Raw genomic sequence first — 21,331 nt, 5'->3', positions numbered from 1 at the left:
TTTCAGAAGGATGTGGTTATATGAAGAGATTTCCTCATTGAAAGACTTCATCTAATCTGTAGTTCAGAGTTTGTTGGAGAAAAAAGATTTTCCTCCTTTTGGGCAGTGGTTCTGTCTGGTCTTGAGTTTTCACTCTGATTCCAGCCTTCCAAAAACTATTCATCTAATGATTCCTTGATTTTTCTCTTTGCAGTTTTAACAGTGTGTGTCAGGGAACTCACATTCTCTTTCGGGAATTCAGCTTCATCCAAGCAACCCCTCACAACCGGGCATCATTCTTACGGGCCTTCTGGAGATGCTTCCGAACTGTGGGCAAAAATGGCGGTGAGTCTTCCCAAATTCTTTTCTTGCCTTCCTTTCTTCTAAACTTCTGTCTCTCTTTTGTTCCCATAAATACTATTTGAGTGACTGCTTTTTGAGGCTCTAGGAACACCTTGCTTTTGAGGAGCTATCTGTCTGTGTCACAGACACTACTACCATTACTAGTACCATCGTCATCACAAGGCTACCTATTAGGAACCAAGTGGAGTTCTTAGCACTTTGTGTGCGGTCATTCATTTATTCTTCACAACAGCTCTCCATGGTAGATATTATCATCCCCGTTATAACTAGTGAAACCAGGGCTCAGAGGGGTTAAGTAACTTGACAGGGTTGTACAGCACATGCTGGGGTGGGATCCCTACCTAGGCAGTCTGGCTCCAGAGCCTTTGCTCTTGGTAAATATTAAAATACCATGCCGTAGATTGAAGAAACGGTGCGAATACAAAGAAGGAAACTGCTGAGTGGGGGTGAGGGGACCCTATGGTTAGAGAAAGGGGAGCAAGTAGATTAGAGGAGGTTCTCCTGAGAACTGGTTGTTTGGTCTAATGTGGGAAGGAAGAGTAAGAGTTATCCACATGGATAAAGGAGAGAAGACATTCTAGTGGAGCATGTGCTGTGATGTAGAGGCATAAAAGAACCTGAGAAGATCAGAATGGCTAGAGTTTGTGAAGGGCATTAGGGGAGATGAGCCTGCGAAGGAATGGAATAGTCAGGTCCTGAAAGACCATTTTTGCCGTAAAAATAGAAGTTGAATTTTATGCTGTAGGTTAAAGGATTTTATTCAGAAGAGTGGTGTGATGATATCTGAATTCGAGAAAGATCATTTGAAAGGCCATTTCCTATCGAAATGGCTTAGAGGGTGAGTTTGGAGGCAGGGAGCGTGGTTAGTTAGGAGACTTGCAGTCGTGAGAAATGACAAGAGCCAAAACTAAGGCAGCATCCACGGAAGGGGTGCTTTCAGAGATCAAATCCAAAGGATTTGGCGATCGGTTTTGGCACATAAGGTGAGTGAGAAGAGCCCTGATAAATTTCCAGGTAATTGTACACTCACACTGTGCCGAAATCATCGCTCCCATCCATCTCCAGAACTTCGTCCCCTTCCCCATTAAGCACTCTCCATTTCCTCCCCTGCCCCCAGCCTCTGGCAAGCCCTGTTCTACGTTCTGTCTCTGAATTGGACTACACTAGGTACCTCGTGTTAGTGGAATCATGTAATACTTCCCTTTTTGTGAATGACTGACTTCATTTAACACAATGTCCTCAGAGTTCATACATGTTGTGACATGTGTCAGAATTGCCTTCCTTTTTAAGCCTGAAGAACACTCCATTGTATGTATCCACATTTTGTTTATCCATTCATCTATCAACAGACACTTGGGTTGCTCCCTCCTTTTGACTAATGTGAATGAAATGGCATGTTAAGTTTTTGAAAAGTTGAAATTTCTAGGGACACAGTGAAAACACTCCATGAAGCAGCAGGTAATACAAATTAGTTTCTAGAAATACAGATTTGGGGAAGTAGAATAAAGTTTACTAATACCAGATTTTCATTTCACCTTATAATCTTTGAGACAAGAGCTAAATGCACTAGAAAATACAAGTAATTTTTATATTTGCGTACTTTTGGTTTGGCATCTATGATTATATTCCAAGGAAAATTAAAAAAAAAAAAAAAACACTGATTGAAATAACTATTAAATAAAGCAGTTTCTGTAGTGACCCTACCTGAGAGTAGAGAAAGGCCTAAACTATTTCCTCATTTACTTAACAGATATTTCTGGTAGACTTACCACATGCTTGGTGCTGGGGGTATAGTAAGTGAACAGGTACACGCCCTGATCTCATTGAGTTGACAACATCCTCCACCCTGCTCTCATGATGCTACTGCTACTTTATATATAGCTACCGAGCCTTTTATTTCTTTTTTTTTTAACATGAAATTTATTGTCAAATTGGCTTCTATACAACACCCAGTGCTCATCCCAACAGGTGCCCTCTTCAATGCCCATCACCCACTTTCCCCTCCCTCCCCCCCCTCATCAACCCTCGGTTTATTCTCAGTTTTTTAGAGTCTCTTATGGTTTGGCTCCCTCCCTCTCTCTCTTTTTTTTTTTTTCCCTTCCCCTCCCCCATGGTCTTCTGGTAAGTTTCTCAGGATCCACATAAGAGTGAAAACATATGGTATCTGTCTTTCTCTGTATGACTTATTTCACTTAGCATAACACTCTCCAGTTCCATCCACATTGCTACAAAAGGCAATATTTCATTCTTTCTCATTGTCAGGTAGTATTCCATTGTATATATAAACCACAATTTTTTTATCCAGTCATCAGTTGATGGACATTTAGGCTCTTTGAATAATTTGGCTATTGTTGAAAGTGCCGCTGTAAACACTGGGGTACAAGTGCCCCTGTGCATCAGCACTCCTGCATCCCTTGGGTAAATTCCCAGCAGTGCTATTGCTGGGTCATAGGGTAGATCTATTTTTAATTTTTTGAGGAATCTCCACACTGTTTTCCAGGGCGGCTGCACCAGTTTGCATTCCCACCAACAGTGCAAGAGGGTTCCCATTTCTCCACATCCTCTCCAGCATCTATAGTCTCCTGATTTGTTCATTTTAGCCATTCTGACTGGCATGAGGTGATATCTCAGTGTGGTCTTGATTTGTATTTCCCTGATGAAGAGTGACGTTGAGTATCTTTTCATGTGCCTGATGGCCATCTGGATGTCTTCTTTAGAGAAGTGTCTATGCATGTCTTCTGCCCATTTCTTCACTGGATTATTTGTTTTTCAGGTGTGGGGTTTGGTGAGTTCTTTATAGATTTTGGATACTAGCCTTTTGTCCAATATGTCATTTGCAAATATCTTTTCCCGTTCCGTCGGTTGCCTTTTAGTTTTGTTGATTGTTTCCTTTGTAGTGCAGAAGCTTTTTATCTTCATGAGGTCCCAATAGTTCATTTTTGCTTTTAATTTCCTTGCCTTTGGAAATGTGTCAAGTAAGAAATTGCTGCGGCTGAGGTCAGAGAGGTTTTTTCCTGCTTTCTCCTCTAGGGTTTTGATGGTTTCCTGTCTCACATTCAGGTCCTTTATCCATTTTGAGTTTATTTTTGTGTATGGTGTAAGAAAGTGGTCTAGTTTCATTCTTCTGCATGTTGCTGTCCAGTTCTCCCAGCACCATTTGTTAAAGAGACTGTCTTTTTTCCATTGGCTGTTCTCTCCTGCTTTGTCAAAGATTAGTTGGCCATACTTTTGTGAGTCCAATTCTGGAGTCTCTATTCTATTCCACTGGTCTATGTGTCTGTTTTTGTGCCAATACCATGCTGTCTTGATTACAGCTTTGTAGTAGAATCTAAAGTCTGGGATTATGATGCCTCCCACTTTGGTCTTCTTCTTCAATATTACTTGGCTATTCAGGGTCTTTTGTGATTCCATACAAATTTTAGGATTGCTTGTTCTAGCTTCCAGAAGAATGCTGGTACACTTTTGATTGGGATTGCATTGAATGTGTAGATAGCTTTGGGTAGTATTGACATTTTAGCAATATTTATTCTTCCAATCCATGAGCATGGAATGTTTTTCCATTTCTTTGTATCTTCTTCAATTTCCTTCATAAGCTTTCTATAGTTTTCAGCATACAGATCTTTTACATCTTTGGTTAGGTTTATTCCTAGGTATTTTATGATTCTTGGTGCATCATAAAAGCCATTTGTGAAAAGCCCACAGCTAATATCATCCTCAATGGGGAAAAACTGAGAGCTTTCCCCCTGAGACCAGGAACACGACAGGGATGTCCACTGTCACCGCTGTTGTTTAACAAAAGGAAATCAAAGGCATCAAAATTGGCAAAGATGAAGTCAAGCTTTCACTTTTTGCAGATGACATAATATTATACATGGAAAACCCGATAGACTCCACCAAAAGTCTGTTAGAACTGATACATGAATTCAGCAAAGTCGCAGGATACAAAATTAATGTACAGAAATCAGTTGCATTCTTATACACTAATAATGAAGCAACAGAAAGACAAAGAAACAAAAAAGAGGTTAGAGTGGGAGAGAGCCAAAGCATAAGAGACTCTTAAAAACTTAGAACAAACTGAGGGCTGATGGGGGGTGGGAGGGAGGGGAGGGTGGGTGATGGGTATTGAGGAGGGCACCTGTTGGGATGAGCACTGGGTGTTGTATGGAAACCAATTTGACAATAAATTTCATATATTTAAAAAAAAAAAAAAGAAACTGATCCCATGCACAATTGCACCAACAAGCATAAAATACCTAGGAATAAACCTAACCAAAGATCCAAGCCTTTTTTTTCCTAAAACTCTGTCTACCTGGTATTTTATTAGATCATTTCTACTATCCTAAGAAATAAGTAAGGTAGGTATTATTGTTCCCATTTTATAAATAAATTGTGTAACTTGCAGAAGGATTGCAGAGTAAGTAAGTAAGAAAGTTGGAAATAGAACCCAGATTTACAAATATGCTAATATGCTATTTCTGCTATTTTTATTACTCCAATCATGACTTCTATGACATGTAACTTAAAAGATTATCCATCTAGGGGCGCCTGGGTGGCTCAGTCGGTTAAGCGGCCGACTTCGGCTCAGGTCATGATCTCGCGGTCCGTGAGTTCGAGCCCCGCGTCGGGCTCTGTGCTGACAGCTCAGAGCCTGGAGCCCATTTCAGATTCTGTCTCCCTCTCTCTGACCCTCCCCCATTCATGCTCTGTCTCTCTCTGTCTCAAAAATAAACGTTAAAAAAAAAAAAAAAAAGAAAGATCAAAAAAAAAGATCAAAAAAAAAAAGATTATCCATCTTTTTTTTAATTTTTTTTTTAATGTTTATTTATTTTTGAGACACAGAGAGACAGAGCATGAATGGGGGAGGGGCAGAGAGAGAGGGAGACACAGAATTGGAAGCAGGCTCCAGGCTCTGAGCCATCAGCCCAGAGCCTGACGCGAGGCTCGAACTCACGAACCGTGAGATCGTGACCTGAGCTGAAGTCGGACACTCAACCGACTGAGCCACCCAGGTGCCCCAAGATTATCCATCTTAATTACATTATTGTACAGAAAGTACTTAGTGTACTGAGAAAATAGCATCATCTCCTTTACAGAAGATATGCACTAGTGGACAAAAATCAAAGTGGACTCGATTTTAAGTGAACTACCTCAGAGAAACTAACCCATTGGTCTCTACATAAACAAAATTTGGGAGCTGTGAGTATACAGGTGAAGTCTGTAGTATTTCCTCAGAACCCGTTTTTCCCAATGCTTTCCCAGTCCCTTAGCTGGTCAGCAAATATTTACTCAATACTCACTATATTGCAGAATGGTACATACAGCGAGAGCTGGTTTCTGTGAAATAGGCACATGGAGAGAAGTATGGAAAGCAGTCTTAAGGCATCCTCAATTCTTTTCCTGATTTGGAAGTGGGGCCTCTTCAAGAATGTATTTACTATCACAAGGGATCCATATAGCATTTGGACTCTGAGCAGATGTGGGTTTCTTTACCTTTCTTATAGCAGCTGCCAGTGATTCATCCAGCTGCTAAGAGGAAGCAGCTCCAAGTTCTCCCTGTTTTTCCTGTGCCATAAACAAGATCTAGATTTTATGCTGGATATCGATTGTTATGCTTCTTCTTAATCAGACAGCCTCTGAGTTCTTAAAGACCAAATGCAACATTTGCATCTAGGTGATCCTAAAATCTTTGGTTAAACCATGTTTAACATATTCTCAGTTTCTTCCAGGAAACTTTAGAACATCTTTCAGTCCTGGAATGTGTGAGTCCCCAGTTTTAATCCAGAATGAGCAAAAACACTCAGAGGCAAAGTTCCAACAGAAAGTACTTATTAAGCCCCATTTTCTCAATTAGAATGCCACGTACTCGGCTCCTGCTTGATAGAGCTGCTACTCTATTGTTCTTCTGCAGATAACTTCCTTAGAACATCATGTACATATTTTAGCATTATCAAGAAGAAATTAGCTCTTCTGGGAAACAGCAAAAGAAGAGCAGAGTTGCAGCATAACATATCTAAAAATGAAGCCACCTGTGGAAAACTAAGGACCTGATCCCTTCTGGCAAGAAACAGTTTGTCCCAGTTTTTAGCAAGTATAGGGATGTAATGTCATTTCTGCATGACTGAGTCCTGAATGATGCTAATTTTCCTGTGTCTGAAATTCAAATAACCTCATGAAGATTATAGTGAACCTCTTGCTATCAAGGCAACTTTAGAGTCTTGGAAGCAAAAAGATCTATTCATATGTAATAGGACTTTAAAATTCAACTTCTCACTTTGGTATTTCTTTCAATGTGAAAAATTAATCTCAATTTTCAAGTCTGGCAAAGATTAAAATTCCCTGAAGGAAATCTTCACTTCTGCTTAGGGATATTAGCTCAAAAGAGCTTTTGTCCAAGGTTTGTTTTTACAGTTTGTTAGAATTTAATTTTGAGCTTTGTGCTTTTACAAATGAGTGTGTGTGTGTGTGTGTGTGTGTGTGTGTGTGTGTGTGTATGCGCGCGCGCATATTTCATTTAATAAAAGAATGAGGGGGCACCTGGGTGGCTTAGTCAGTTGAGCGTCCGACTTCGGCTCAGGTCACGGTCTCACAGTTTGTGGGTTCGAGCCCTGCATCAGGCTCTGTGCTGACCTCTTGCTCAGAGCCTGGAGCCTGCTTCTGATTCTGTGCCTCCTTCTCTCTCTGCCCCTTCTCCGCTCACGCTTTGTCTCACTCTGTTTCTCAAAAATAAATAAATGTAAAAGTAAAATAAAATAAAAAAAAAAGAATGAGGAGCACTTCCTCTTCTGTCCTTGAGGAAGTACTTACTAAGGGAATTGTCACCTTGCCATAAACAACTAGAAAATTAGACAATGTATCTGAAACAACTCTTTGAGACATTGAACAGTTAATATGGGGCTGTGGTCTCTGAGAAGCAGTTGCCAAACAGCAGTATAGGAGAGGAGATCTAAAGAGCCCAGCAGTCTTACTCAGTTGAGGAGGCAGAGATTGGGGTTTGGAGAAGCCAAAGTGGCCAGAATTTGCAGGGCAGAGAACCAAAGAGGAAGGAGTTGCTCAGTAAGCTCCAAAGAGCTACAAGTGGGTATTTGAGTCTCTGGCTACAAACTCTGCACATGTGTGGGTTGGAAAAAGAACCACCAGAAACCAGTAGGCTAAACAATTCCTGGAGTATGCTCAGGGGTAAGAATAGTTCACACTGCTGCCGGCCAAAGTGGAGAAACCTCAAGGTACACAGGGCATTGACATTTGATAGAGTCCTCAGCAGCCCCAAAAGAGAAGGGGTTAAACTGATCTCTCTGCAAGGAAGTTAACTGTATACCAGACCAAAATTCAATACTCTTTAGAGGAATACAGTAAAATCTAGCACTCAATAACATAAAATTCACAATGTCTGGCATCCAATTAAAAATTACCAGACATTAGAAGAAATAGGAACATATGACCCATAACCAGGAGAAAAATCTATCAGTAGAAACACAGACCCAGAATCAAAGACCTTCAAATAGTTATTTTAAATCATATAAATATAATCAAGTATGTAAAGGAAAACATGCATATAATTAGGAGATAAATGGAAGATACTAAAAAGATCCAAATGGACTTTCTAGACATAAAAAATACAACATCAAAAATGAAAATAATGATAACGATAGCAATTAACATTTATTAAGTTGCTTCATATATACAATATCTAATTTTTCTTCACAATAATGCTATGTGTTAGGTAGATACTTTTATTTTCACTTTTACACAGAAAATGAAACTGAGATTTAGAAAGTTAAAGAACTTGTTCTAGGTCACAGACCTAGTAAGTGAAAAAAACCAATGCTGAAGAAGCCAGAAACCTGACTAGAAGGAGTACTTTTTTTTTTAACGTGTTCTCCATCAAATAGTGTGTGAGATGCTTGAAATACAACTGAGTCAATGACAATACTTGCCCTCGAGGAGCTCATATTCCAGTAAAATAGTCTGGAAATCGTTTCCCCAGAGTATAAGTGATTATTAAAGCCATGTAAAAGATTCAGTGATGGTACAAGGGCAGAAATAGTTCTGCAGAAGTTAGGAAAGGCTATAAAGGAATAAAGATAGTTGGGGTGGATCTTGGAGTGGTAGAAAGCTGTTAAGCAAATAAGGAGTATATTCTAGCAAGAAAAAAAACAAGGTTTCTGAAAGTATGATGACATGAAACAAAATATTTCCTTTGGGAAGCAGTAAGAAATTCATTGTGGCTGGTGCTTAGTACCTAAGAAAGAAACATCATCACAGCCAGTCAGTACGGCCTTATCAATTTGTGTGGTATTTTCACATATGAGACTGGCAAAAGCATGGAAAATAGAGTGAAAGGTGGGGATAGTAAGACCATTTAGGAGCCAGTATAGCAGAACAGGAAGTGGAAGGGAGATGAAGAGCTATTTAAGGTTGGTTTGACAGGACTTGCTGATTGGGTGTGGGGTGTGAGAGAGAAGAGTCAAGAATGATTGCCAGGGGCACCTGGCTGGCTTAGTCAGAAGAAGCAACTGTTGATCTTGGGGTTGTGAGTTCGAGCCCTATGTTGGGTGTAGAGATGACTTAAAAATAAAATATCGGGGCACCTGGGTGGCTCAGTCAGTTGAGCTTCCAACTCTTGATTTCAGCTCAGGTCATGATCCTAGGGTCATGGAATCTAGCTCCGCATTGGGTTCTGTGCTCGCTGAGTGTGGAGTCTGCTTGATATTCTCTTCCCCCCCCCCCCCCGTCTCCCTCCCTCTACCCCTCTCCCTGACTCATGCATGCATGCATGCTCTCTCTTTCTAAAAGAATAAACAAACAAACATCTTTAAAAAAAAAGAATGAATGCCAGAATCTAAATTATGGCCGATTTCATCCCTCCCTCCCTTCCTTTCTTCCTTTCCTTTTTTTGTTTTTGTTTTTGTTTTAATTCTTTCACTTTTTATGTTTTATCCTGAATTCACTGTGATTTGTCTTCATGGTCTAGGTATATTCACTCATTCAACAAACATTTATGTATTAGTTGCTACTGATAAAGCAGTGAGTGGAACAGAAATTCCTGTTCTCATGGAGTTTGTGGTCTGATAATCAGAGATCTGAAAAAAAAAAAAAAATCCCTGCATTCATGAAAGAAGATCACATTCTGGGAATCAGAGACTTACAGTCGGTCTATATAAATCATATGATAAAAACTGTTTTTCCTAAAATACCTTTGTTATGGTGGCCAAAGTGATCTCAAGGGAAAATGCAGACAACTTAGGCTGAAATAAAGCTTTTTGTCTGACTTCTGTGTGTAACTGCCTCAAACTTCCACCTGATTTTGCTGGTCACTAATCCTCATCCTCACTACTAAAAACCATTCTGTGAGGATTAACAGTGTTTACTTCACGAGTGGGTGGCTGTCTTGTTTGAAATATTAAAGAGTATTTGTTACTTTAGTCATTTTTTAAACAAACAAACAAAAATCCTTCCATGTAATCTCTTCGGTCCTGTGGTTTCCTTTGGCCCGTCCTCTGCACCTGCTCCCCCAAGAGCTCCACGTCTCCATGTTTGCCCCAGAAACCTGATGTGGCCAATAAACAACTTCTTCAACCCCAAGTTCCTGGTTCCTCTCCCCCATTTTACTTATTTCTTCTCTATTCTGATTTTCTTTTCTTTTTCCATTTTTACTTCCTTCTTCAAAACCTTTTCTCCAGGGAGAACATTGACATTTGATGTCACCTCAAATCTTTCACCTCTCTACCTCTAGTAACTTTCATCTTTCCCTCTTTTTAATGTTCCTTTATTTTTTTTTTTTTTCTATTTCAATTATTTGGGGGCTACCACACATGTCACACAAGCATTCCCGGAATGCTTTTGTCACCACCTCCTTTCGTACCCCACCCTCTGTGCCCTCCATGCATAATACCCTTAGGTTGCTAAACTCTCTTTATCCTTTTAAGCCTTAGTTTAAAGGTCAGCTCCTTAAAGGACCTTTTCTCTTACTCCCTTCCTGGTCTGAATTAGATGCCTTCATTATTCTTTTGCAAATCATCCTGTAACTTTTAGTCATACTGTTTATTACAGTTTCAGACTAAATATTTTTTGAATGGCCCTTTACTTAATGTCCACCTCCCTTATCAAATTGTAAGCTTTATGAGGGTAAGAAGCTTGTTTGCTTTGCCAGTAACTGTACTCTTAGCACCTAACATACATAAATGATTTCTTTTATATTATTTAATACGAAGGCCCATCACTTCCCAATCCCTATGTAATCTGTGATTATTGAATGGATTATATTATCATCTCTTATATTAGAGGGTAGGGTTGCTTTTGAAAGAACTTTATACTCTTTTCAAATTTGTATCGGAGCCTTGATTTAAAATAATAATAGCTGCTACTTATTGATCACCTACTATATGCAAGGCACTAAACTTCATGTTCAAAGTGCCCCTCTAAAAACTGACCCATTCAAAGCTATACAATATCAATTGACACCTAATTAAAATAATATTCAGTATCCTCTGGTGCTTCCAAACAACGATTCAAAGATTTAGATCATGATCTGTATGCAAACGTTAAACATTGGTGAGGATCTAACTAATAGTACTACCTCCATTTCTTTTGTATTCTGGGTGTCACATTTATGCTGTGAAAGAAATCGCAAACTAGTGGTCATCTGACTACACAAGCTTTGGCCTGCAGTTACATTTTCTTTGGCTTGCACTGTTAAGAATATTTTTTTTAAGTAGATGCCAACCTTTAACATAAAAATCTCAATTCAACTTCACTTAAAGAATGGAAAATCATGGGGTGCCTGGGTGGCTCAGTTGGTTGAGTGTCTGGTTTCAGCTCAGGTCATGATCTCATGGTTGGTGGGTTTGAGCCCCATGTCTGGCTCTGTGCCGACAGCTCAGAGCCTGGAGCCTGCTTGGGATTCTGTGTCTCCCTCTCTCTCTGCCCCTCCCTGCTCGTGCTCTCTCTCTCTCTCTCTCTCTCTCTCTCTCTCAAAAAACAAATAAGCATTAAAAATTAAAAAAAAAAAAGAAAGAAAAAAAAGAATGGAAAATCATCCCGATACCACGCCCACATTCCAACAGGGAGGCGGTTTCCCCGGGGCAGAGGTGCAGCTGCTGCCTTTAGACAGGGCATGTGGTGGCCTCAGATTTACCGCCATCCCCAGCTGCCTTGCTTCATCTGCTTATGTTTCCTGCCTGGCCCCTGTAGGCATTTGAGTTTGCTACCATTGCTACAATGCCTTGGTCCATTTGTAACCTCTTGAAAGGTAGAGTTACACGCTTAATTCAGAATGAGGAGTCAGGAGCTGATTCCTCCACTAGATTCAGTTTCTCTTTACTCCTTGTTACCATGATGTCTCAAAAGATGTTCAAACAGGAAAGGACCTTAGCAGTCATCTTGTCTTGCAACTAGGTCTAAGGGTTTTAAAATATATTTATCCCTTGATTGTGGTCAAATATATATAACATAAAATTTATCATTCTGACCACTTTTTAAATAGGGAAATCTTCCTTGGTGATAAAATATAAATAGCATAAAATTGAACAGTTTGACCATTTTTTAAAATGTTTGTGTTTGAGAGAGACAGAGAGAGGGAGACAGAGGACCCAACGCGGGCTCTGTGCAGACAAGCAGCAAGCCCGATATGGGGCTCAAACTCACGAACCATGAGACCATGACTTGAGCTGAAGTCGGATGCTCAACTGACTGAACCACCCAGGTGCTCCAACATTTTAACCATTTTTTTCTTTTCATTTTTTTTTTTTTTAATGTTTATTTATTCTTGAGAGATAGAGACAGCATGGGCATGGGAGGGACAGAGAGAGAGGGAAACACAGAATCGGAAGCAGGCTCCAGCCTCTGAGCTGCCAGCACAGAGCCCGACGCAGGGCTTGAACTCATGGACCGCAAGATCATGACCTGAGCCGAAGTCGGACGCTTAACCGACTGAGCCACCCAGGCGCCCCCGTGACACTTTTAAGTGTACAGTTCAGTGGCATTAACTACATTCACATTGCTGTGCAACCATCACCACCATCCATCTCCCTCTTTTTTCATCTTCCCAAACTAAAATATTTTACCCATTAAGAAATTACTGCCCATTTCTAACCCCAGATTTTATTTCCTGTCTCCATGTCTTTGACTATTCTAGGTGCCTCATATAGGTAGAATTATGCAATATTTGTTCCTTTGTCTCAGTTTCTTAAACCAAGCATGATGTTTTCACAGCTCATCCATGTAGCTGTGAAAGGGTCAGAATTTCTTCCCTTTCTGGGGCACCTGGGTGGCTCCCTCAGTTGAGCATCCGACTCTTGATTTCAGCTCAGGTCATGATCTCCCAGTTCATGGGTTTGAGCCCCACGTTGGGCCCAGTGCTGACCGTGCAGAGCCTGCTTGGGATTCTCTCTCTCTGCCTCTTTCTCTCTCAAAAACAAATAAGTAGGCATTAAAAAAAAAAAAAAAAAAAAGAATTTCTTCCCATCCTACCCATTGTGTGTATATATCATACTTTGTGTATCCATTCATCTGTCACTGGACACTTGTGTTGCTTCTACCTTTTGGCTATTGTGAATAACACTGCTGTGAACCTGGGTATACAAGTAGCTATGTGAATACCCTGTCTTTGGTTCTTGGCCATATACTTAGGAGTAGAATTGCTGGATCATATGATAATTCTATGTTTAATATCTTCTAAGGAATTGCCAGACTGTTTCCGACAGTGGCTTCACCATTTTACATTCTTACAGGCAATTCACAAGGGGTACTATTTCTGCAGATTCTCACCAACCCTTGCTATTTCCTGTTGTTCTGATAAAAGGCATCCAAATGGATACAAAGTAGTATCTCATTGTTTTGATTTGCATGTCCCCAGTGAGTAATGGTGTTGAACATTTTTTCATGTGCTTGTTGGTTATTTGGGGTTTTTTTTTTTTATGAGTTGCATTTAAAAAAAATTATTTTAATTCCAATGTAGTTAACAAACAGTGTTATTTTCGTTTCAGGTGTACAGTATAACGATTCAACAGTTCCTTATATTACTCAACGCTCAGCAAGATAAGTGTACTCTTGGGGTGCCTGAGTGACTCACTTGGTTGAGTGTCCGACTCTTGTCTTGGCTCAGGTTTTGATCTCGTGGTTCATGAGATTGACCCCCAAGTCAGGCTCTGTACTGGCAGTGTGGAGCCTGCTTGTTCTCTCTCTCTGTCCTTCCCCCACTTGTGCTCTCTCTCTCTCTCAAAATAAATAAACTTAAAAAAAAAAGATAAGTGTACTTTTAATCCCTTTCACCTATTTTGCCCATCCTCCCACCCACCTTCCCTGTGATAGCCATCTGTTTGTTCTCTATAGTTAAGAGTCTGTTTCTTGGTTTGCCTCTCTCTTTTTCTCCTTTGCTCATTTGTTTTGTTTCTTTTTTTTCTTTTTTTTTTAACATTTATTTATTTTTGAGACAGAGAGAGACAGAGCATGAACAGGGGAGGGGCAGAGAGAGAGGGAGACACAGAATCTGAAACAGGCTCCGGGCTCTGAGCTGTCAGCACAGAGCCCGACGCGGGGCTCGAACTCACGGACCGTGAGATCATGACCTGAGCCGAAGTCGGACGCTTAACCGACCAAGCCACCCAGGCGCCCCATGTTTCTTTTTTTTCTTAATGGAGGTTGTTTAATGTTCATTTATTTATTTTTGAGAGAGAAAGTGTGCGAACAGGGGGAGGGGCAGAGAGAGATTGGAGAGAGAGAATCGCAAGCAGGCTCCTCACTGTCAGCACAGAGCCTGACACAGGCTGGATCCCACAAACTGTGAGATCATGACCTGAGCCAAAATGAAGAGTTGGATGATTAACCAAATGAGCCATCTAAGTGCCCCTCATTTGTTTTGTTTCTTAAATTCTGCATATGAGTGAGATCACATGGTAGTATCTTTCTCTGATTGACTTATTTTACTTAGCATAATACTCTCAAACTCCATGTTATCACAAATGGCAGATTTCATTCATTTTTATGGCTGAATAATATTCCACATCTTTTTTACCCATTTATCTATCGATGGACACTTGGTTGCTTCCATAGTTTGGCTATTGTAAATAATGCTGCAATAAACATAGGAGCACATATATCCCTCCAAATTAGTGTTTTTGTATTCTTTGGATAAATACCCAGCAGTGCAATTACTGGATCATAGGGCAGTTCTATTTTTAATTTTTTGAGGAACCGCATACTGTCTTCCACAATGGCTGCACCACTTTGCAGTCCCACCAATGGTGCACAACGGTTCCTTTTACTCCATATCCTCATCAACACTTGTTGTTTCTTGAGTTTTTGATTTTAGCCATTCTGACAGGTGTGAAGTGATATCTCATTGCGGTTTTTATTTGCATTTCCCTGATGATGGGTGATGTTGAGCATCTTTTCATGTGTCTGTAGACATCTGTATGTTTTCTTTTGAGAAGTGTGTAAGTCCTTTGCCCATTTTTTAATAACATTGTTTGTTTTTTTGTTGTTGAGTTGTAGGAGTTCTTCATATATTCTGGATATGAATCCCTTATCAGATGTATAACGTGAAAATATTTTCCTTCATTCTGCAGGTTGTCTTCTTGCCTTTTGTTTTTTTAAGTTTATTTATTTTGAAAGAGGGAGAGAGTCTGAAGCAGGCTCCACACTGTCAGTGCAGATCCCAATGCAGGGCTCGATCTCACAAACCATGAGATCATGACCTGAGCCAAAACCAAGAGTCAGACCCTTAACCAACTGAGCCACCCAGGTGCCTTTGAATTCTTGCCTTCTTAATGGTATCCTTTGGTGCATAAAAGGTCTTTATTTTGATGAAGTCCAGTTTATCTGTTTTTCCCTTTATTCTTTGCTCTTTTGGTGTTATATCTATGAAATCATTGTCAAATCCAATGTTATGAAGACATTGGGTTGTTTCCTTCTAACAGTTTTATAGTTTTAGCTCTTCAGTTTGGTCTTTGATCCATTCTGAGTTAATTTTTATTTTCGTTTTTTTTAGAGAAAGAGAGGGAGAGAGAGAGCTGGGGTCTGGGGGAGAGGTAGAGGAAGAGGGAGAGAGAGAGAAGCCCAAGCAGGCTCCATACCCAGCACTGAGCTGGAAGCAGGGCTCTACCTTATGACCCTGAGATTGTGACCTGAGCTGAAATCAAGAGTTGGACACTTAACCTACTGAGCCACCCAGGTGCCCTGAGTTAATTTTTATATAAGATCAACTTCTTCTGCGTGTGGATATCCAGTTTCCCAAGCACCACTTGCTGGAAAGACTTGCTGAATAGTCCTTTCCCCAATGAATGGTACCCATGTTGAAAATCAATTGACCGTAGATGTGAAGGTTTGTTTCTGGGCTCTCTCTTCTATTCCAGTGGTCTATATGTCTGTCTTTATGCCAGCACCATACTGTTGTAAGTACTGTAGCTTTGTTTTAGGTTTCAAAGTTAGAAAGTTTGAGTCTTCTGACTTCATTCTTCTTTATCTAGATTGTCCTGGGTATTCAGGGCCCCTTACAATTCCATATGAACTTGAGGATCAGCTATTCCGTTTCTGTGAAAAGTCTGTTAGAATTTTGATAGGGATTGTGTTGAATCTGTAGATTTCTTTGGATAGTATTGACATCTTAACAATATTAATTCTTCTGTTATTTAACAAAAACTCAACTAAGTGAATTTTAAAGATCTAACTGGCTCTATTAATAGATTCATGAATCAGGCATTATCCCTTCTAACAAATTTAGGGGAGCTTTGTTGAATTGCTGAAAACAAAAAAATAAAAAATGTCTTTAAAGGTAAAGAGGGAGCAGAAAAAAGGAAATTATTAGCAAAAAATCCATTGTTTTAGGCAAGGCTCACTCTCCTAAGGGGACCAGAAGGGGCCTATCGGTAAATTTCCTTATACTGACCCAGTAATTCCCATGGTTTACTGGTCAAAAGTTACATTTCTGGGGGGGTTGAAACTGCATTTAGGTTAGGTATTAAGTCTTGGTTTACTGATATGGGACTTTAACATAAGTGACACCATTTGGGGCCTATGATTTTCTTCTTAATATTTCCTATCCATGAATAAAGGATGTCTTTCCATTTAAGTCTTCTTTGAACTCATTCAGCAGTGTTTTATAGTTTCCAATCTGCAAGTCTTCTACCTCCCTGATTAGATTTATTCCTAAGTATTTTAGTCTTATCATGCAATTGTGAATGAAACTGTTTTTCTTCGTTTCCTTCTCACATTTCATTGCTACTTTATGGAAATGTAATTGGCTTTTGTACGCTGTTTTGTATCACCCATCCTTTGCAGATTCATTTACTGTTGTAATAATGTGTGTGTGTGAGAGAGAGAGAGAAAGTTCTTAAGGTTTTCTATACAGAAGATGATGTCATCTTCAAATAGAGATAGTTTTGCCATTTCCTTTCCAACTTGCATGCCTTTTATTTCTTTTTCTCACTTAATTGCTCTGGTTAGAACTTCCTGTGCTGTGTTGAGTAGAAGTGGCAAAAGCAGGCATCCTTGTCTTGTTCCTGATGTTGGATGGAAAGCTTTCCAGTATTTGGTTTTAAGATAAAAGCTTGTCAAGAAAATTGTGATTCACATAGATTATTAGCTGCAGATACTTACAGATTTGTTTTATAACATCTTGACATCCAGTCAAAAAAATTTTTTTTCATTTAGTTATATGTCTAAATGTTCCAAAAAGGAGTGATAGTAAATTGTTGTGTCAAAGCTGAACAACCAATGGACCTGCCAATTGCTCACATTCCTAATTGTTGAGTAATCACTGGAGAAATCAATGAAAAGTTTTCTCAGTTAGTTTAAAATTTTTATTCTTTGGAGAAGAATAAATGTGTCTTATATCATTATATATGAAATAACTGGTGTTATTTCTTTAAAGAATCAGATACCTCTGAGGCTGCTAGGGATTGAATTGTGTACCCCAAAATTAGTGTGTTGAAGCCCTACCCCCAAGGTGACTATATTTGGAGGGAGGGCCTATAAGGATGTAATTAAGGTTATATGAAGTTATAAGGGTAGGGCCCTGATCCAAAGGGATTAGTGTCCTTACAAGAAGAGACACCAGGGAGCCTGTGCCCTCCTCTCTTTGCTGTGTGAGGACGCAACGAGAAGGTGGCCTTTTTCAACCAGAGAGACACCCCCAGACACTGACCCTGCTAGACTTGCAGTCTCCAGAACTGGGAGAAAATAAATGCCTGTTGTTTAAGCAACCCAGTCTATGGTATTTTGTTATGGCAGCCCAAGCAGACAAATACCAAGGCCATCATTTTTACTCAGTTTCAGCAGAGAAAAATTAGTTTTATTTTGCATGCTGAGTCCAAAACCCGTTTTGATTTTATCACTAACATTTTATCGGAAGCCATAAGTATGGCAGTGTTGTAAGCCTTAACTGAGCTATTTGATTTATGTAAGATATCAGAAAGCTTTCCAGGTTGATAAACCTATATTTAATGAATTTATTTAAGTTAGAAATGATAGCAATTAATTTTATTTGACTATTGTTCTGACAGCTGCCTTATGTCAGTTAAAAAACTTTAGTATAAAAGAATAAATTCTGGTATCACTACTGATAAGTCTGAAGGGTCTGCAATCCAAAAGCCTTCTCCTAATAAAATTTACAGTCCATCAGTTTGTATAACATTTATCCTATAGTGTTTTAAAAAAAAAATGCTCACCTAATTTTGTCTGCTAGTGTTTATCTACACAGCATCTGAGGACCTTTGAAGGCCTGGCCTTTGCATGATCCACTACTCCATAAATTTTCTCTGCCATTGTTCTTCCAGTCACAGTACAAACATGACTGTTTTTTGGTTTTTTTTTTACCTCTTTGTTACTATCTTAACACTCGGAGCCTTCTGTTTTATAATTATCAAACATTTTATAAAGTAAAAAGTCTGCTTTTGTTCCATAACCACATCACATAGAAGGAAGTAAGAGGAGGACTTGATAACATCTGTATTCTCACCCAGCAGAATTTAAAGGTTTTATGTAATTTCAGCCTTTATATCAATATAGACCTGGATTAAAAAGAAAAGAAAAAGACCAAGGCAGATAAAAAGCTTTCTAATCAGTGGCATATTTACAGGTTCAAATATATATATATATATAACATATATATTATTTATATATTATATATATTATTTATATAATATATAATATATAATATATATAATATGTAATATATATAATATATTATTGTAGTATAATATAGTATACTAGTGTATAGTATAGTATATATATATAGTATATATAGTATACTATATGTATAGTATAATATAATATATAATTATAATATAATATATATAATATATATTATATGTATGTATGTATGCACACACACACACACACATACACACACACACACATACATACATACACATACACATTTGTGAAGCAGAAGAAGCTCCACAGTGAGTTAACTGAAAGCACAGGTTGTAGTGTCTATATAATAAAATTTACTCTAGAGGCACCTGGGTGGCTCAGTCAGTTAAGTGTCCAACTTTGGCTCAGGTCATGATCTCGCAGTTCATGGGTTCAAGCCCCACGTCAGGCTCTCTGCTGTCAGCATGGAGCCCACTTCGGATCTTCTGTCTCTCCCTTTCTTTCTCTCTCTCCCTCTCTCTCTGCCTTTCCCCCACTCACATGTGTACATACTCTCTCTCTCTCAAAAATAAATATTTAATAAATAAATAAATAAATTTTACTATGTAACAGATTTTTTTTTTTTTCAACGTTTTTTATTTATTTTTGGGACAGAGAGAGACAGAGCATGAACGGGGGAGGGGCAGAGAGAGAGGGAGACACAGAATCGGAAACAGGCTCCAGGCTCCGAGCCATCAGCCCAGAGCCTGACGCGGGGCTCGAACTCACGGACCGCGAGATCGTGACCTGGCTGAAGTCGGACGCTTAACCGACTGCGCCACCCAGGCGCCCCCTATGTAACAGATTTAGTATGCATTTTATTTTTCTCATAGATTTTAAATAAAGGTATGTCTTTAATAAGAACAATATGAAAATTAAACATTTATAGAACCTTCTAAATGCCTCTGAAAATTTTTAGGCTCTGGTTAGAAAACTATTGATGTACATCAACCCTTCTCCCATCATATTAATAAAAAATTGGGCTCCTCCAAAAACTTGGGGCCCAATGTCTCCCAGCCAGTTGCTAAGTTCAGGCATTTTCTCAGTCAAGTGCTCTTGCCCTGATGCTAAATGAACACAAATATGACATTCAGTTTCTGAGATCAGTGTATAATTTGCTGAAAGCCTAAAATGCCATCAAAGGAGTTAAGGCATAAGAATGTATTGCATTTGTCTGTGATCATCTTTCATCACTTTATAGATGGAGGAAGGGTAGCTACAAGTTCTTTTTTTTTTTTGTGTTTATATTTTTGAGAGAGAGTGAGTAGGGGAGGGGCAGAGAGAGGGGGAAACACAGAATCTGAAGCAGGCTCCAGGCTCTGAGCTGTCAGCACAGAGCCTGATGCGGGGCTTGAACTCACGAACCACAAGATCATGACCTGATAGGTAGCTACAAATTCTTTAATTTCAAGTTCCATTTTACATGTGTTCAAGAGAAAAGATAGTTACTCCATTTTGTATTTAAAGTTTAAAAATCATGATTCTTATTACTGGGGGAAGTATAGTACTTGCTTTACTATGTATCTCATGCTTTGAAGGACATAATAAACAGAATCTGGAAGTTCTCTGAAAATATAACCAAGGATTTTTTTTAAAGTTAGGCTGAAGTGAGACTGTACTATGTGATGGTATTAAACCCATTCTCTAAAGTAAGTGTACCAGAAGACAGAATGGTATCCCTTAGGCTTCTGAAATCTCTTGATTTCGTGGTTCTGTTAGAAACAAAAATAAATGACTAATTTCAACTTATACACTATGAATCAAAATAAAACCATCTTAGGTTAAATATGTCAACTTAATAAACCATACTCAAATTTGGTTGTTTTGGTGGATTTTAAGCTGACAGTATATAAAAGCAAGTGTAAGTAGTGTTGAAAATTTAATCTTTTCCAGTTTTATGTTGCTTGGCATAACCTGCTCTTCCTTCCCACTGCCACCACCTGACCCTAATTTAGAACCCTGATTAATCAGAGAGGTTGTCCTAATTAACCCAACATTGGAGAGGTTGTCAAAAAGACAGATTCCCTGATCCCATCTCCAACCTACCAAATGAGTCAGCAAGGGAGGGACCTGGGAATTTCTTTTCTTTCTTTCTTTCTTTCTTTCTTTCTTTCTTTCTTTCTTTCTTTCTTTCTTGCTTGCTTTCTTGCTTTCTTGCTTTCTTGCTTTCTTTCTTTTTCTTTCTTTCTTCCTCTCTTTCTTTCTTTCTTTCTTCCTCTCTCCCTTCCTCTCTCCCTTCCTCTCTCCCTTCCTCTCTCCCTTCCTTCTTTCTTTTGCAAGCATTTCAGGTGATTCTTATTATCAGTCAAGTGTGGGAAACATTGAATAACTTTTGAACTTTTTTTTCTTTGCTCCAGTCCTTGTTCTCCATCAGTGCTTTTCAACCCTGGTTGCGTATCAAGTTAACTTAGGGAGCTTTTAAAAAAATTGTGATGCCTAGGCTCCATCCCAGAACAATTTAATCAGAATCTGTTGGGTTGGGGCCTATGCTTTTTGTTCTTTTCTTAACGTTTTAGGTAAAAAAAAAATGTTTTGCAATATAACATGTGCAGAGAAAAGTGCAAAATAATAAATGTACAGCTCAGTGGATTTGTACAAAGTAAACATGTCATATTCATCTGGATAAAGATAGAGAACATTACCAGCACTACAGACACCTCTCCCAAGCCCCCTTCCAGTCATTAATCTCCTCTAAGGTATCACTAGTCTAACTTTTATCACCATAACCTTTACGTGCCTGATTTTGAACTTTATGTAGCTAGAATCACAGAGCATGCACTCTTCTGTGTCTGGCTTCTTTTGCTCAACATTATATTTCTCTTTTGTTGCCGGGTTTAGCTGCGGTTTGTTCTTTTTCATT

General features: G+C 39.1%; 1 protein-coding gene across 2 annotated transcripts in view; it reads left to right on the top strand.

The window, feature by feature from the left end:
* The window catches only part of CSTPP1 (centriolar satellite-associated tubulin polyglutamylase complex regulator 1), a 198,307-nt gene that overhangs the window by 85,984 nt on the left and 90,992 nt on the right, over positions 1-21,331 (top strand). For both annotated transcript variants that reach the window (XM_049617522.1, XM_049617512.1), the window contains exon 3: positions 194-324. In XM_049617522.1, the coding sequence (XP_049473479.1) occupies positions 194-324 (131 nt within the window). The remainder of the gene's footprint in view (positions 1-193; positions 325-21,331) is intronic.

Source organism: Panthera uncia, chromosome D1 (assembly GCF_023721935.1).
Source record: "Panthera uncia isolate 11264 chromosome D1, Puncia_PCG_1.0, whole genome shotgun sequence".
NCBI classification, from domain to species: Eukaryota; Metazoa; Chordata; class Mammalia; order Carnivora; family Felidae; genus Panthera; species Panthera uncia.
This window is presented reverse-complemented; position numbering and strand designations above follow the sequence as displayed.